The 18,187-nt window shown below is 39.4% G+C and overlaps 1 protein-coding gene across 1 annotated transcript in view; it reads left to right on the forward strand.

The window, feature by feature from the left end:
- Window positions 1–444: 444 nt before the first annotated feature.
- LOC134813997 (phosphatidylinositol 4,5-bisphosphate 3-kinase catalytic subunit beta isoform-like) overlaps window positions 445–18,187 on the forward strand; it is an 83,969-nt gene continuing 66,226 nt past the window's right edge. The window contains exons 1-12 of the mRNA XM_063821955.1: window positions 445–594; window positions 917–983; window positions 1,955–2,073; window positions 2,327–2,452; window positions 2,855–3,047; window positions 3,303–3,445; window positions 3,595–3,757; window positions 9,649–9,743; window positions 12,466–12,599; window positions 12,764–12,930; window positions 14,905–15,008; window positions 17,775–17,951. Of these exons, the coding sequence (XP_063678025.1) occupies window positions 451–594; window positions 917–983; window positions 1,955–2,073; window positions 2,327–2,452; window positions 2,855–3,047; window positions 3,303–3,445; window positions 3,595–3,757; window positions 9,649–9,743; window positions 12,466–12,599; window positions 12,764–12,930; window positions 14,905–15,008; window positions 17,775–17,951 (1,632 nt within the window). The 5' untranslated portion in view covers window positions 445–450. The remainder of the gene's footprint in view (window positions 595–916; window positions 984–1,954; window positions 2,074–2,326; window positions 2,453–2,854; window positions 3,048–3,302; window positions 3,446–3,594; window positions 3,758–9,648; window positions 9,744–12,465; window positions 12,600–12,763; window positions 12,931–14,904; window positions 15,009–17,774; window positions 17,952–18,187) is intronic.

An 18,187-nucleotide genomic window follows, 5' to 3' on the forward strand; every position in this document is an offset into this window, starting at 1 on the left:
GATTGATACCTGATAACTGATAAGGCTCAATATATTCACCGATTAAAACTACATTTTAAGTTTATGTTTAGCTCTGATGTATAACTTTGACTTTCAGAAATTTTAAAAGAACTCACGTTTTATCTTTTAATACGAATTAACTTATTTTACGATTATTTATTAAGCACTGTATACTTTTGCTTGCACTTCTAAGCTAAATCTATTTCAAATCAATTGCGAGTTTCATTCTTAACATCTTATCACACGGAAATCTAACATTATTAAAATCAGTTGCAACAAATAATAATTTCAATCAAAGCCACAATTAAAGTGGCCATAAATGTTTCCACTTTCCATCTTGTAACTGTAAAGAATCAGTTATTATTATTCCAACTTAATGATTAATTTTACAAAATTACCGACATAATCATTCATAATCACCCACATAATTATCCACATAATATGTCCAGGATGGTGTTAGCTCCCCAACTGTCAGTTTACAGTAACGCTAGTGACCACGACAGTCTAGTAGATGTTGATGTTTTGCTGCCCATTCCTAAGGGAATCATGATTTCTGTTAAGGTCAATGCTGACTGCACTTTCGCTGATATTAAGGTAAGTTAAGGGTGATTGGAAGATTAGGGAGGGGGGGGGGGGGGGGGGGGTGCAGCCATTAAAGATTGGGGTATGTTGATTAGCCGGGTTACAATTTTAGAGGTTTTTCTTTATCTTTAGCTTCCTGCTTTTAAGATATAGCTGACTATTTCAAACGGGAACCATGAATCCTGATTAGTGTTATTGCTATTCATTTTTGGTCATATTCAAAATATTTGTAAAGTTCATAATATTACCTAGCACAGTAAAATCCTGATTTACTGCAGCTGTTTCCTTTCCCCAAACTCTGTGGCCTGTGGGTCATACTTTCTTTATATTTCAGGACAAAGTGTGGCAGAAGATAGCCAACATGATGGACCTGGGACCTAAAGAACGGTTCTCGTTTGAAGGTGAGTTTTATTTGCCACAACAATTAGTCATTAGTTGTGAAATTGACGAAACAATATTTAAAAAAAGGTATTAACTTCGTGATGTTTCACAGCCCAAAATTTTATCATAAAATTGTGAGTATTTATGCACTCACTTATTCTGTCTCACTTATTTGTTTAGTGTGTGAAAGTGAGGAAAAGTGAGGGAAAGTGAGGGAAAGTGAGGGAAAGTGAGAAACTCCGCATCTTGAAAGCTCAGCTGATCGAGTATTTTGATCTTCTGCCAAACTTTCGTTAAATGTGAGTCATGTATATGGCATGTGACGAGTGAATAATAGAGAAAAAAATAAAACAAGATTATTTCAGTGTTTTTAAAACTGTTAAAATCATGTCATGCTTCTTATATCGTGTTTTTATTGATGAATTTCTGTTAAAACCATTATTATCTTAACATCTCAAAGACTTTCAGGCATGAGTGGAAATCAAAAATATTTTTAATACTGGTCATCAGTTACAAAAATTATCACATTTTCATCAGCAGGGCCCTGCTAAAGCTGAAACAGTGTAGCCATCAAGCATCAGATTTAGGTGCTTACTGTTACATAAAGATTAGTTTCCTCTACTAATAATGAAATAAAGAAATAATTTACTTGAAACATTTTAGTAAGTTCATAAATTGGTCATTGAAGAAAAATTCAGTCAAAACAGTGAAATTTGGGCCGCGGAAAGCTGAAATCTGAAAATGTCATACCAGACATTTTCATAAATTTCCTTTCATCAAAGTTTTCTCCAGATATACTGGTTCTCCCTTGATGGCGACTTTTTTCACTCTCACCAACCTCACTGATTGGTCACTGGTCAAAAATTCAGTCAAAAATAATGCGCAAAATTGTGTGGAAAGTTGTATGTTGATTCTGTCACCCAGCTTTTTAATCGATCAATCAATTGATCATCCCATTAATTAACCAATTAATTAACCAATTAAAATACAGGTATTAACGAGAGTGCGATGATCGAGAGATTTGAGGATGACAAAATGACACTTCGTGACAGTAAACTATTTACCTACCTCCTAAAGCTGGTGGAGATGAGGATTGTTGATGTGGATAAGGTCAGTTCGTTCATTGTGTAAATCTTTGTGGAAGTTTCATCTGCCTTTTATCATGAAAATAGATTTCAAGATGATTTTAAGAGTTTATTTTCTAGAGGCATCCAGTGAGAAGCAGAATATTAGGTCAAATTATTTTTAAAGAGAAAATCTTTAAATCAGTTACAAAATTCAGCGACTTATAAACCATGATCCGGGACCTCTTCCACGAAACTTGTACTTAACTTTCATGGTACATAACAATCATGTTTTGCAGAAGTTCCTAGCCAACCTGTCCATGCTGGCCGGAAGAAATGTCATAATGGAGGTTTCCAAGTTTCCTTCTTTGGAAGTGGAGGAATTTCATGATCTGATGGAGGAAACAGCCCTCAACTACAACAAGGTATTATTAAATATACTCCTTATATGGGCATCACGTGTAGTATACATATTACCTCCTTATATGGGCATCACGTGTAGTTTACAGACACTGTGTTAGCTTCCAAGTGTGAGGTGTGTTATTGTGTGGTAGTCACATAGATTATTTTATCATGATAAGTCAATAATTACTGTATGTATACTGTATAAATATAAAGAACTGACGATTGCTTTAGATTAATGAAACTTGAGGTTGAACTTATCATTTGAACTTTCTTTCATTTGTTCTTTACTTTGCTCCTTGATCTCAAGTAGAGCACTGTAGTGCCGATAAAAGAAATAACACCATTATTGTTAGTATGAATATATATTAACTGAATAATTATATTATAAGTAATAAAATAATCACTTTATTGTTCATCATCAGTTACGTGCCACACACGACTACAGGACGTTACTAAAGATAAAATACCCACTACGACTCATGAAGATAGAAGGAACTATTCTAGAACACGAGCAACTGTACAATACCATGCAGTACACGCTGTATATTGACTCTTCTTATCGGCTTATTCCTAATTCTACTTCCGGGAATTGGGAGAAAGTTGAAAACTTTATGGGTGAGATAATGTTTCACTTTCTGTTTCACTTTTTGTTTCACTTTCTGTTTCACTTTTGTTTTTGTTTCTATTCCAGTATTCATGTTTCTGCTTGTGAATTTGTCCTTGTAAACGAGCTAAAAGCATGGTTTGAAGTGGATAACGGCGAATACCCTGAACCATTATCAATTTATATTTCATTTTCACACCAATCAAAATGTTACATATTTAATAGTTAATTACTTAACAAACTTGTTAACAGAACACGATCCCCAGTGCCATTCCGTGCCTCAGTACAACTTCTACTAGACGTTCTTGTAGAGGTTGAGAAATTGGTTCCCAGTAACAACTACCTGCTCAAGATATCTGGATGTGAGGATTATCTTTTTGAGGATAAACTGATTCTACCTGAGTACAAGGTTCGTTATTATTATATTTAGAAGATCAAATTAACTCATCAATGTTCTTTTCAAGAGGATATTGTTTTTACTTCATAGAAATTGTACAGTCTGCTATATTAGTCGAGAATGCATCTGTGAATTATTTGTGACTGAGCAATACATTCCAGTACATACAAGATTGTATTCGAGATAACAGAATACCAGATCTTATCCTTACTACCTACGAAGAGTTGATAAAATCAAACCAAATCACCATGAAACCAAGCAACACCTCTAGAGAAACATTCAAACAACACGAGATATTCCCCATGTCACCTTTACACTTCGAGGGTGAGTAGAATGAGTAAAATTATTAACCTTTATCGAACTGTTTTCCGAACATCTAACTTTTGTTTTGGCGCAATGGGGCATTTTTGTTTGTATCGACTTCCTCACCTATTTACGTAGCGCGCTTGGTCAGAGAGTTGACTTAACGGCGCGCACGTGATTATCTTTTTTATGGAAGACAGCTAGCTAGTATAAGCTATACTAGTGCGCTGCATGCACGCAATTGTGCATGGAAATTATATTATGGCATATTCCAGTAGCCGGTAGATGAATCCATAAATTTGGAAACAAATTTAAAATCATGATTTTTGGTGCTTCTTTGATGTCAAAGTTCAAACTTCTATTAAAATTCTCTGGACCAATATGGTCTTACCAAATACTGGTTGACAAATACTGGATGAGGGTTTGAACTTTGATAAGGGTGTAACGAGTCTGACAAGCTTGCCGTATATGTACAGATCACGTGACATAAAACTAAAAATGAAGAAACTTTTTTCTTAATCGGGGTTTGACTGTAGTCATAAATTAGTCTCAAAATGAAATTATAGAGATGATACAAAATATAAGAACTCTTCGATTATCAATTCTTATACTGTTATATACCATTTTTACTGTCAGTAATAGGAATTAGGAAATGGGAAGTTTGGATCGCTAAAGTTACTATAATCAAGGAACATAAAATCAAACTTATAAATTTCATAAAATTGATCTACTAGTCCTTTATCCAACGTAGAAAATAATTCCCTTGCTTTAACTACAGATTCCTGTAATCTCGGATCACTTTGTCCGTCATAAGATCCTGGCAAAGTAAAATCTATTCCAACTTCATTAAAAAAATCAGTCGACATTTCTTCTGCAAATTCCATTGGTATGATGTAGTCATACCGGACTTTGGTCACCGTCAAAAACATGTGCTGAGGTCTGAAGTGAAGATCATCGATCATCGAATGCTTGTTTTCTACCGTGTGCCTAACATACTCCTCAAAAGTTGGAGTATATACCCCGATTTGTATCATGTACTTTAGCTTTTCTATAGGAATGTGAGACACATTCCGCTCGGATTGAATGATCTCAAACCGAAGGTCCGGCAAAGTATACCCATGTTTTATCTGGACACATTGTAAGCCACATAGTTTCTGTCTGTATGCAGAGACAGCTCTAACCCAAGGGTTCCTCAATGCCACAATACTGGTAGCTGTTTTGATCCTGTCGTCGTATTTCCCGTTCCATGTTTTAGCGAAATTTGGGAGTTTGTAGGGTGAGATATCGGAATGTACATCGGAAAGATACTTAAGTCTACCTTGCAGCACGCCCTCTGCTTGTAGGAAGAGTTCTTTCCAGTGCGAACATCCTGTTTTAGGTATTCCCGTAAACACTATGTTCATCTTCGGGAAATAATACGTTGCGTAGGATGAGGCATGCTTTCAGTGCAAATCGGATGGCGACTGGTAATTTTTAATCAATTCCCCATATATACTGTCAGTTTGTTCTTTTATCCACTTTTGAGATGGGATCTTGTAATCGACCTTTGATGAAACTGCTCTTAAATTGAGCTTCAAGTTTGTCTTTACGATGTTTTGGTAAATTTCCAATAAGGAGAAGCAAAGAGCAATCAAAATGAAAACTGATTTGTAGAATTTTAACGATATCATCAATAAACGGGGAATTTAACGGCAACAAACGGTTTAACGCGTGCGTTTTCGTACTGGTCCACAATAATATTAATAAAGCCACAGCAACATTTGTAATGATAGTCGTACAAACTTCCATTGGTAGGGATCTGGAGATGTAATTATAGTGTCTGTTTATCTTGGTATGTCAGTGTTCATTAGATTATTCAGAAGATTGGTGTATCGGAAGGCATTCGCCCAATCGCAGTGAGGGGGTATCAATTTCAATTGTGATCAACCCGTTTATGCTTCGATCGACAAGAAGGTAACAATTTGAAACCGGGGAAAGACCCTTTTTTAACAGCTTGTGAAAAAGTTGCTGCTATGGGGGGGGGGGGGGGGGGGGGGAATCTGGCAATGTGAAGTGACAATTGTAACAATTTTGGACCAGTGGGCGAAGTTTTAATGTAAATTTTGCATGATAATCATCTTCTGATTGTCATGTCATCGTTTACTGCAAAACTAAAATTCAAAAGTTTTTCACTGTGATGATGATTGATTAATGAGATCTCACGAAATCATGAAAATTTCGTGCGAAAAACTTTTATACCATATATTTCGGTTCTCATATTGAAGCTTATTAAAATTTGGAATTTACAGTCGACCGCTTGAAGCTGACATATCTCTACAGAGCAAGTAGCAACCTGAAAAAGAGATGTTAACCGCCAAAAAATAAGCTAATCCGAAACTGTGGAATAACAATAAATGGGGCCCATTTCTCTTTGGTGTTATTTTCATACTATTTTCGGTTTGAGCGTGTAGTTTGGGGTGAAACAGCTAATAAAAAAGACGACAAAATAGTGCCTCTATTATGTTAGTCAAAAATTATTTATTTTAGTCAAAAATTACCAATAATACGATGGGTCCCCTGAATTTTAAAATACAAACTTGAATAATTATCATGATTAAAAAAATAAAATATGCTCGACCATTAATTAAATCGACCATTAATTAAATAAAAAATATTGGAAAGCAAAATTTAACAATCATCATATCAAATCTAAAATATTGAAACATCACCATTTACTATAAAGACGACGTTTTATCACTATCTGACTGTGGTTCATTCGTTCTTATCACATTACTTATTATTAGTGTATCGGAATACACAGCTGTCCTCTTATTTAGCACATCTATCTCTGTATTATTACTATCTCTTTCACTTTCACTATCTCTTTCTCTTTCACTATCTCTGTCCCTTTCTGTTTCTGTTTTAACACCTTCACTGTTTATTTCTCCTCCTCTAAAAACTCCAGCCTCCAGTTCTATGACCTCCCCCTCGACCTGGACTGGTTCTGGTGTCTTGTTGTTCAGTTTAAAGAGTAACAGTGCTAATAGTGCGAAAATCAGGAGGAGGAGAAGTGCGCCAAATACTTGAGACAGCGCCAGTATAAGTCCTGAAATAAATTAATTTTATTAGAGATTTAATGCGAAAAAACTGTTTCTCCTGAAAGTTACCAACGTCCTTAATGAAGAATCTCATCAAGTTACTTTGAGATTGTATCGATATAGACTGGACTTTATGCGCAGTTCTCTGTTTCTACCGTGATGTTTAAAAAGATTTTCTGTGAAAACACTACCTTTGTTTTTGTCGTTAGGAATCGCTGTTCTAGGTTCGCCCGTCCCACCACCGTCTCCATCACCTTCTGTATCATCATCATCAACTTCCGTTCTTACATTGCGTAACGTTGTGGTACTATAAGTAAATACAGTAGTCCCCCTCGTCTCATCACCACTTCTAGAACTATCACGTGACTGTGAACTTGATGCCGTACTCCCGGAGTACCAGATAGGTACTGGAGCTGAAGTGGTCGAGGATCCTGGGTCTGTCACGGTATGCTTAGTTTGGGTACCGGACCTTGAGTCTGTGTTCACTGCTGTACCAGTTACCCGGGGTTGAGGTGTAGTTATCTCTGGTTGAGGGGTTGTGTTTTCTGGTTGAGTGTTTCCTGGTTGAGTGTGCTCTGGTTGAGAGGTGGAGGATCCACAGCGTCCTACGCAGGTGGCTTGAGTTGTATCTGTGGAGTGTATCTCTGTTGTTACCTTTTCCGGGGTAACAGCTTCAGGTTCTGTGGTGTTGCGTTTTTTAGTGTGAGACTTTGTGGTGTTATGCTGTAAAGTGCGAGGTTTGGTTGTATTACCACCGGAGGTTGCTGGTGGATGTTCTGTTGTATTACCACCGGAGGTTGCTGGTGGATGTTCTGTTGTATTACCACCGGAGGTTGCTGGTGGATGTTCTGTTGTATTACCACCGGAGGTTGCTGGTGGATGTTCTGTTGTATTACCACCGGAGGTTGCTGGTGGATGTTCTGTTGTATTACCACCGGAGGTTGCTGGTTGATGTTCTGTTGTATTACCACCGGAGGTTGCTGGTGGATGTTCTGTTGTATTACCACCGGAGGTTGCTGGTGGATGTTCTGTTGTATTACCACCGGAGGTTGCTGGTGGATGTTCTGTTGTATTACCACCGGAGGTTGCTGGTGGATGTTCTGTTGTATTACCACCGGAGGTTGCTGGTGGATGTTCTGTTGTATTACCACCGGAGGTTGCTGGTGGATGTTCTGTTGTATTACCACCGGAGGTTGCTGGTTGATGTTCTGTTGTATTACCACCGGAGGTTGCTGGTGGATGTTCTGTTGTATTACCACCGGAGGTTGCTGGTTGATGTTCTGTTGTATTACCACCGGAGGTTGCTGGTGGATGTTCTGTTGTATTACCACCGGAGGTTGCTGGTGGATGTTCTGTTGTATTACCACCGGAGGTTGCTGGTGGATGTTCTGTTGTATTACCACCGGAGGTTGCTGGTGGATGTTCTGTTGTATTACCACCGGAGGTTGCTGGTGGATGTTCTGTTGTATTACCACCGGAGGTTGCTGGTGGATGTTCTGTTGTATTACCACCGGAGGTTGCTGGTTGATGTTCTGTTGTATTACCACCGGAGGTTGCTGGTGGATGTTCTGTTGTATTACCACCGGAGGTTGCTGGTTGATGTTCTGTTGTATTACCACCGGAGGTTGCTGGTGGATGTTCTGTTGTATTACCACCGGAGGTTGCTGGTGGATGTTCTGGGAGGTTGTCCAACAGTTGGCGTGGTAGCAAAAGGGTAGCTGTCGGTGATGTTACCCGTACACAACACTACCGCAGAGAACATCAGCAACAAAACGTACATCTTGAGGAGTGGAAATGATTATTTTCTGTCTGTGTAAAAATCTACTCAACCTCCTGATTGCTTTAGTTGGAGATGGGTGAAATACGACCCATGGTATGATGCTGTGGTGATGTGATGGGGACGTTACGATGTAGTGTTGAGTGATCTCTGTGACGTCATTGTGGTTAGCTGGAGGAAGCTAACACTACCATTTCTGGGCTTAGAACTGTTCATGTTTGCAATCTCGTGCATATTTCTTTTTGTCACCCGTCGCGTTGTCATGACTTATTTTTCTACTCAAAGCACTGATTTAAAATTTATTGATAAGATTTATTTGGTACATTACCAAATCACCTTTGGGGCGTCGGAAATGACATATTGTCCTAAGGTGTGATGCAATGAAAATGTAGGAAAACAATAGAGTAATAGATAAAATGAACAGAAATTTAGCGAAAATATGGATATATTGAGAAACATTCAAACACCGATTTACCTCGGTTTAAAGTAATGTGCAAACATTATTTACTGGAACTTTCTTAACTGAGCTTGATATTAAATATTTACTGAGCTAACTGTATATTTAACGTATCGGTATAGATTATAGATACCTGTTATCTTAAAGTATAGAAACCAAAATCCTATAATCCGAAAATTTATCCAAATTTGAGATTCCTGAAGAGCCCGGCTACAATAGTATCACACCATAAAATAAACGTTAAAATCAAGCTGCTAGTTTCGTATGCACTATTGTCAAGCTAGGCATTGAAATTAAAATGCACGTGCAACCAACGAGTATCAAATAAAACACAATAGAATAATAATTATTGATATTCTGAATATCCATCACTTGTCAAACTACCAATCATTAACTCAAACCAACAGTAAAATAACAAAACTCAACACAAACACCCTCCAGTTAGAAAGTTGCTTAATAAATAACCAAACCACGTGCAAGTTTCGACCAATCTCCACTTTAAAGATAAGAATCGGCTCCCAAAACAAAAACCAATCTAGAGAAACCCTCTCCAATGACCGATGACGTTATACACCAGATATTTGACGGGCTTATGTTTCAGGAAACCAGGGAGACAAGTACTCGAGCGAGATCAAGGAGAAGTTTAGTGTCTGTGTCCGATCACTGTCTGATCTAAACCTTGATCGGAGCCATCTGGTAAGTAGACCCGCTAATTAGTTAATTAGTTAATTAATCAAATTGTTTTGTACTCAGATGACGAAGTTGCTGTAAGGTGGCATTGGATCGAACAAATCGTTGCGTAGCCGTATCTAGGGTTGTTAATTAAACAATTTTATTCCATTAAATGGACGTTTTGGCTTGGTGAGACCCGGGAAAAGTCACACACGATTCAACTAGACGCCACCTGATCACCTCACTCGATTGTTCGTAGGGTTTAATCTCATTATATTTTTGTGGTCATATTGAAATATTCTAAACTCTCGTGTATTTCTAATATTATTGAGTTAATATTATTAAGTTCAGTTGGAACGGTGTGATCAGTGATGTCATGAAAGGATTGTTGAGGGTATTTTATGAACTATGAAGATACTAGGAAGCCCATGGACACAAAGAGAAAGCTAACCTATGTGACCTATGTTGAGTTTCGTCAAAACTTGACGGGGCCATCACATCTTTTGACCACCCCATAGCGAAGTAAAGTCTCGCTCGTTGCGCCAGCATAGCAGAGAATTTGTATTTGGAGCAGTATATTCCTGATCGAAGGCTTATCAGAGACTAGGGAGAGACAACATGAATTTTGTGAGTCTATCTTTGAAAGTTTGAAGTGCTCCAGATCTTGAATGACATTCAAATAGTAGGGGATTGCATTCCACAATTTAGGTCCCTGAACTGCAAATGAGTTGTCAAACAAGGTGAGGTTTGCTGTTGAACTGGTTCTTTTGATGGAATTACTGCAAGGTTTCCAAACCTTGGGTGTAAAACAAATAGAACGTTCAGATCATTGCTGGTCTTTCCGTGGAGGATTTTCCACATATGGAGAATGATGAATCGCTCCCGCCTTCGTTGAAGAGACATCAGAGATAGATAGACCAGGCGATCCCAGAGTGGAGATCGCGCATTCCTGATATTCTGGCGGTGAATGCTTTCTGTACACTCTCCAGTTCTTGGATATCGCTGATTTTTGAGGGATGCCATAATGGACAGCAATATTCAATCAGACTTCGAACCATTGATTTGTATAGCGTCAGCATGATGGAGTGAGATCGTGTGTGAAATACACTGAGAACCCATGATGACTGAGAAGTATTCTGTGATTATCAGTTTTTATCGCATCAAAAAATGGGGGGGGGGGGGGGGGGGGGGGGGGGCAACCATATTAAAGTATATCCCCGGGTCAAAATCGGAAAAAAACCTACATTTAATAATATACTTTAATATACCTACAATTAATAGATTAGAAGATAAGCCAGTTGCTAGTCCCCTGAACTCATACTTCATATATTTTGGCTCATAAATTGGTCAAGTATCAATATCTTTGAACTAAACTAACTTTACATGAAAGGTAAATCTAATCTATACATTAAATAAAACAAAATTGTTCGCATATTTTTTTATAATGTAGGTATATTAAAGTATATTAAAGTATATGCCCCCCCCCCCCCCCCCCCAAATATCCAAACCTACCGAAGAAACAGCCGCTTATTGATATGTAAAAAACTCCTCACAACGTAATCACAAAAAAAAACATATCATAATGTCGCCCTAAGGGGTTTTAATAACATATTTTATTATATTACATGTACCTTACTATATCGTATTTTTAATCAAGTTATACCACAACAAGGATTTAAATCTTCCATTTTTGCGGGGATATTTACTTTTTGATGATATTTTTAGAAGGTAAAGGTAAAGGGAGGTAAATAATGGATCTCTAGAAGTATAATTATTATATATCTTTATATTTTCAGTTTCTAAGAGAAAAGATCATTACAAATAAGCTAGTTTTATTATTTTTATAAACATATTTTATGGTCAATATTTCAAGGTCCATATTTAATGGTTCACACTTTTAAAACTTGGGATGGACACACATTTTTTCAAGTAATTAAACGTTAATTATATCACAATATTTCCACTGTAGGGTGAATCGATCAGGAGGACTGAAAGAAAAGTGTCAGTGTTTCAGCAAGCATTTCATTGTGTAGTAAGGTGTAGCTGTTAACTCAGTAGAAAATAGTACCTGCATCACTGTGTACTATATATGTATAGTGTATTGTGTACTATATATGTATAGTGTAGTATGTACTATATGTATAGTGTACTGTATGATTCCTGTATGAGATACCATGAACACTACAAGATTAGCATACTCAATACTCGTATAATTCATTTGACTATGTATTAAATGTTCATTATTTTTGTTCATTGTAGTGTTGAGTTGAATTATGGACAGTTAAAATCCCGATTTACGTGCGTAGCGTAGATTCTCCTCAATTTAACGGGAAATTCCGTTTTAACACTCTCAATAAGTCTGGGGTTGACCAGATGTTATTATTATTGTACGTGTTTTGTTGTATCTGTTCTGAATTTTGGACTCGTTTAACCGATGCAACTTAACGCGAAGAAGCTTGAGAAGACGTTAATTTTTTTTCTGTGTATGTTTATGCAGTGGTAAAAGCGGGGTTCGAACACGTGACAGCGATTAACCAATGAGATTGTAACATAAGATCATTGCTTTATTGAACAAAACCTTTGTCACAGTTTTAATGTGAACTTCATTTACCACTTATCACTAATTCTAATGTGAATTTATTGAAGTCTACGATTAATCAATCTAATAATTCCATTTGTGCAGTTATTATGTTTAAACAAATTAAATAATTAATTAATTAATTAAGCTAATCAACTAATTTCCCAGGTGCGAGTGTACGTAGCGCTGTACAGTGGCAAGAACCGTCTTGAACAGCTCGTTACGTGTGAGAAACCCATAACTTCTGTTATTGAATGGAATGAAACACTTACTTTCAAGATAAATATTTCTGATCTGCCCAGGTAATAGATATTTTCAGGTAATAGATATAGGCATTCAAAATTTTAGGAAATTAAGATGTTTTAAGACATTGTAAAAAAGTATTCAATGTTCTGACTCATTTAAAAAAAACAAATAACAGTGTTGTTGACCCAACCGTATTTAAACTAACAAACCCAACGAACAGGAACGCAAAACTCTGTTTTTCAATACAAAAACGTCGTAAAACGGACGACACAAAAAAGAAGAACAAACAAAACGCAGCAGACGAGCAGATTATAGTACCCAGCAAGTCAGCTAACCTGTATTGGATTAACCTGACTGTGTTCGATTTTAAGGGCACTCTGAGGCAGGGTAAGTTGCTGGACGTAATGACGCGCACTGTTCACTTGTAAAACATGTGTTATTTTGTTACAACGCCGATTATTGTGAAGGAGTCGTTTACTTTAAGGGGAGATACACCAAAACCGTTTTTGCTCCGAACATCGATTTTATTTTATATTATTTTTAAATAGACAAAAAGAATAAGATTGTACACCTTCAAAAATTTTAAAAAATATTCCCTCCTCGAGAAAAAAAATATTTTTCTTTTTCGAAAATTTTTAAAATTTGGAGAAGTCTGTCACTGTAATACCGATAGTTCGGCCATTTAAAAAGTTTTTTGGCTGATTTTTTTACTGAACATTACTTACACTCCGTACTAGAAGCCATTGAAAGGATTATATAATTGAACAATAAATGACCAAGTTACAGACCGAACAAGGTGAAAAAAGAAAAATTGGGATTTTTGCCTATCACCAAAGTTGTACATTTCACCACCCGCCCAGGTCATCAGATATCGCTTCAAAAATTCTTGTGAGTGTAGTTAATGATCATGGCAAGCTTTTTGGAACCGGATTTCTCTCAATTTTGAGTTTTAAGCTATGCAATGTGGCCTCAAACGACTTAGTAAAATTCATCGTAAAAAAGGGCAAAAAAGGCAGATTTAAGGCTTAAAATGCCTATAACTCAAAAAGTATCAGTTTTTTTGAAATAATTTTTACAGGATCGTAATCAGCTTGGTAAGACGAATCTTTTAGTACCAAATAGGTGCTTTTAGAAGACAAATTGTCTTAAATAATTTTCTAGCTCGAACACAAGGGTCCCCCCTTGTATAAATTTTGTACAAATTATACACATTTTTTTACAAATTTTGTGGCTTTGAATATTATAAATGTCGTACTAAAAGATTCGTCTTACCAAGCTGATTACGATCCTGTAAAAATTATTTCAAAAAAACTGATACTTTTTGAGTTATAGGCATTTTAAGCCTTAAATCTGCCTTTTTTGCCCTTTTTTACGATGAATTTTGAAGTCGTTTGAGGCCACATTGCATAGCTTAAAACTCAAAATTGAGAGAAATCCGGTTCCAAAAAGCTTGCCATGATCATTAACTACACTCACAAGAATTTTTGAAGCGATATCTGATGACCTGGGCGGGTGGTGAAATGTACAACTTTGGTGATAGGCAAAGATCCCAATTTTTCTTTTTTCACCTTGTTCGGTCTGTAACTTGGTCATTTATTGTTCAATTATATAATCCTTTCAATGGCTTCTAGTACGGAGTGTAAGTAATGTTCAGTAAAAAAATCAGCCAAAAAACTTTTTAACTGGCCGAACTATCGGTATTACAGTGACAGACTTCTCCAAATTTTAAAAATTTTCGAAAAAGAAAAATATTTTTTTTCTCGATGAGGGAATATTTTTTTAAATTTTTGAAGGTGTACAATCTTATTCTTTTTGTCTATTTAAAAATAATATAAAATAAAATCGATGTTCGGAGCAAAAACGGTTTTGGTGTATCTCCCCTTAAGGGTACTCTAAGGCAATGTACGCTGTCTTGAGATTTAGATTGGTTTTCGATTCTATTTGAACTCGTGTTTATTCATATTTGATGCTTTTTGATAAATAGTCTGGTTGATTCCCCAACGTATTAATGCTCAGAACTTCGCTGTTTTTTGTAGCGACTTTTTTCCCTTGTGTCATAAGGGCACGTACATCCAATCAATTAGATAACCAATTAATCAACAACATGTTGTCAACCCCCTGCTGGCTGCTTTAGTAACAACGATCAGTTTCACTAGTTGAATATTATGTACATAACAATCACTTATATTTGTACTGACAAGACGTCATGAATCATTGTCATGGATTATTAGTTAAATATTACCCAAATTGTATAAAGTCACACAATACTTCCTTGTTTTAAACTAAGCACAATTCCGTTATTAATACCAAGGTTATAAAAAATTAAAAAATGTTTCCTTGTGTTTAACAAACCACTGACAGGAGCTATAGAACAACATGTTTGGACGGACCTGAGATCAGAGAGTGGATTCAACTACACCGGACCTAGCTTCCCATACGGGCTTTCTGACACACCCATATTTACAGTATGAGCCTTGTTTTCTGCTTTTAATTTTTATAAGGACAAATTCATATTCCTTCTCCCATTATTTCCACTTCCCTAGACCGAACATTCACTGTGTATGTTCTAACCACCACCCCTCTCCAGGTGGAACTACCAGAAAGCAAGTCCCCAGTAAGGTTCTACCCACTAACCACCACCCATCTCCAGGTGGAGCTACCAGAAAGCAAGTCCCCAGTAAGGTTCTACCCACTAACCACCACCCCTCTCCAGGTGGAGCTACCAGAAAGCAAGTCCCCAGTAAGGTTCTACCCACTAACCACCACCCCTCTCCAGGTGGAGCTACCAGAAAGCAAGTCCCCAGTAAGGTTCTACCCACTAACCACCACCCCTCTCCAGGTGGAGCTACCAGAAAGCAAGTCCCCAGTAAGGTTCTACCCACTAACCACCACCCCTCTCCAGGTGGAGCTACCAGAAAGCAAGTCCCCAGTAAGGTTCTACCCACTAACCACCACCCCTCTCCAGGTGGAGCTACCAGAAAGCAAGTCCCCAGTAAGGTTCTACCCACTAACCACCACCCCTCTCCAGGTGGAGCTACCAGAAAGCAAGTCCCCAGTAAGGTTCTACCCACTAACCACCACCCCTCTCCAGGTGGAGCTACCAGAAAGCAAGTCCCCAGTAAGGTTCTACCCACTAACCACCACCCCTCTCCAGGTGGAGCTACCAGAAAGCAAGTCCCCAGTAAGGTTCTACCCACTAACCACCACCCCTCTCCAGGTGGAGCTACCAGAAAGCAAGTCCCCAGTAAGGTTCTACCCACTAACCACCACCCCTCTCCAGGTGGAGCTACCAGAAAGCAAGTCCCCAGTAAGGTTCTACCCACTAACCACCACCCCTCTCCAGGTGGAGCTACCAGAAAGCAAGTCCCCAGTAAGGTTCTACCCACTAACCACCACCCCTCTCCAGGTGGAGCTACCAGAAAGCAAGTCCCCAGTAAGGTTCTACCACTAACCACCACCCCTCTCCAGGTGGAGCTACCAGAAAGCAAGTCCCCAGTAAGGTTCTACCCACTAACCACCACCCCTCTCCAGGTGGAGCTACCAGAAAGCAAGTCCCCAGTAAGGTTCTACCCACTAACCACCACCCCTCTCCAGGTGGAGCTACCAGAAAGCAAGTCCCAGTAAGGTTCTACCCACTAACCACCACCCCTCTCCAGGTGGAGCTACCAGAAAGCAAGTCCCCAGTAAGGTTCTACCCACTAACCACCACCCCTCTCCAGGTGTAGCTACCAGAAAGCAAGTCCCCAGTAAGGTTCTACCCACTAACCACCACCCCTCTCCAGGTGGAGCTACCAGAAAGCAAGTCCCCAGTAAGGTTCTACCCACTAACCACCACCCCTCTCCAGGTGGAACTACCAGAAAGCAAGTCCCCAGTAAGGTTCTACCCACTAACCACCACCCCTCTCCAGGTGGAACTACCAGAAAGCAAGTCCCCAGTAAGGTTCTACCCACTAACCACCACCCCTCTCCAGGTGGAGCTACCAGAAAGCAAGTCCCCAGTAAGGTTCTACCCACTAACCACCACCCCTCTCCAGGTGGAACTACCAGAAAGCAAGTCCCCAGTAAGGTTCTACCCACTAACCACCACCCCTCTCCAGGTGGAGCTACCAGAAAGCAAGTCCCCAGTAAGGTTCTACCCACTAACCACCACCCCTCTCCAGGTGGAGCTACCAGAAAGCAAGTCCCCAGTAAGGTTCTACCCACTAACCACCACCCCTCTCCAGGTGGAGCTACCAGAAAGCAAGTCCCCAGTAAGGTTCTACCCACTAACCACCACCCCTCTCCAGGTGGAACTACCAGAAAGCAAGTCCCCAGTAAGGTTCTACCCACTAACCACCACCCCTCTCCAGGTGGAGCTACCAGAAAGCAAGTCCCCAGTAAGGTTCTACCCACTAACCACCACCCCTCTCCAGGTGGAGCTACCAGAAAGCAAGTCCCCAGTAAGGTTCTACCCACTAACCACCACCCCTCTCCAGGTGGAGCTACCAGAAAGCAAGTCCCCAGTAAGGTTCTACCCACTAACCACCACCCCTCTCCAGGTGGAGCTACCAGAAAGCAAGTCCCCAGTAAGGTTCTACCCACTAACCACCACCCCTCTCCAGGTGGAGCTACCAGAAAGCAAGTCCCCAGTAAGGTTCTACCCACTAACCACCACCCCTCTCCAGGTGGAGCTACCAGAAAGCAAGTCCCCAGTAAGGTTCTACCCACTAACCACCACCCCTCTCCAGGTGGAGCTACCAGAAAGCAAGTCCCCAGTAAGGTTCTACCCACTAACCACCACCCCTCTCCAGGTGGAGCTACCAGAAAGCAAGTCCCCAGTAAGGTTCTACCCACTAACCACCACCCCTCTCCAGGTGGAACTACCAGAAAGCAAGTCCCCAGTAAGGTTCTACCCACTAACCACCACCCCTCTCCAGGTGGAGCTACCAGAAAGCAAGTCCCCAGTAAGGTTCTACCCACTAACCACCACCCCTCTCCAGGTGGAACTACCAGAAAGCAAGTCCCCAGTAAGGTTCTACCCACTAACCACCACCCCTCTCCAGGTGGAGCTACCAGAAAGCAAGTCCCCAGTAAGGTTCTACCCACTAACCACCACCCCTCTCCAGGTGGAGCTACCAGAAAGCAAGTCCCCAGTAAGGTTCTACCCACTAACCACCACCCCTCTCCAGGTGGAGCTACCAGAAAGCAAGTCCCCAGTAAGGTTCTACCTACTAACCACCACCCCTCTCCAGGTGGAGCTACCAGAAAGCAAGTCCCCAGTAAGGTTCTACCCACTCCTCACTGCCCGGAACTTGGCACTACAAGATACCGGACCTGGGTCACTGAGTCAGGCGGAACAGAGTGAGCTGACAGTCGCGGAGAGAAGGAAGTTGGAGACTCTACTGAACCACTCATTTGGGACTTATCAGGTTTGTAACTACAAGACATCACATGTTCACAACTACAGACAAGAGCCCGTCTTTTGTGTGCAAAAGCTTTCATGCTCGCCTATTTCTTGACCCTTTAGTTTTCTGTCTCTATCCAATTAGCAGTCAAGGAAAAAAGTCATGCACCAAATGGGCAATTGTTATTAATTTGTTAATTCTGTAAAATGTGCTAAGAATATTAAATTTCTTGTTTCACCGAAATTTTTTATTTCATTGGA

This window comes from Bolinopsis microptera, chromosome 4 (genome assembly GCF_026151205.1).
Source record: "Bolinopsis microptera isolate Bmic1 chromosome 4, MBARI_Bmic_1.0, whole genome shotgun sequence".
NCBI lineage: Eukaryota > Metazoa > Ctenophora > Tentaculata > Lobata > Bolinopsidae > Bolinopsis > Bolinopsis microptera.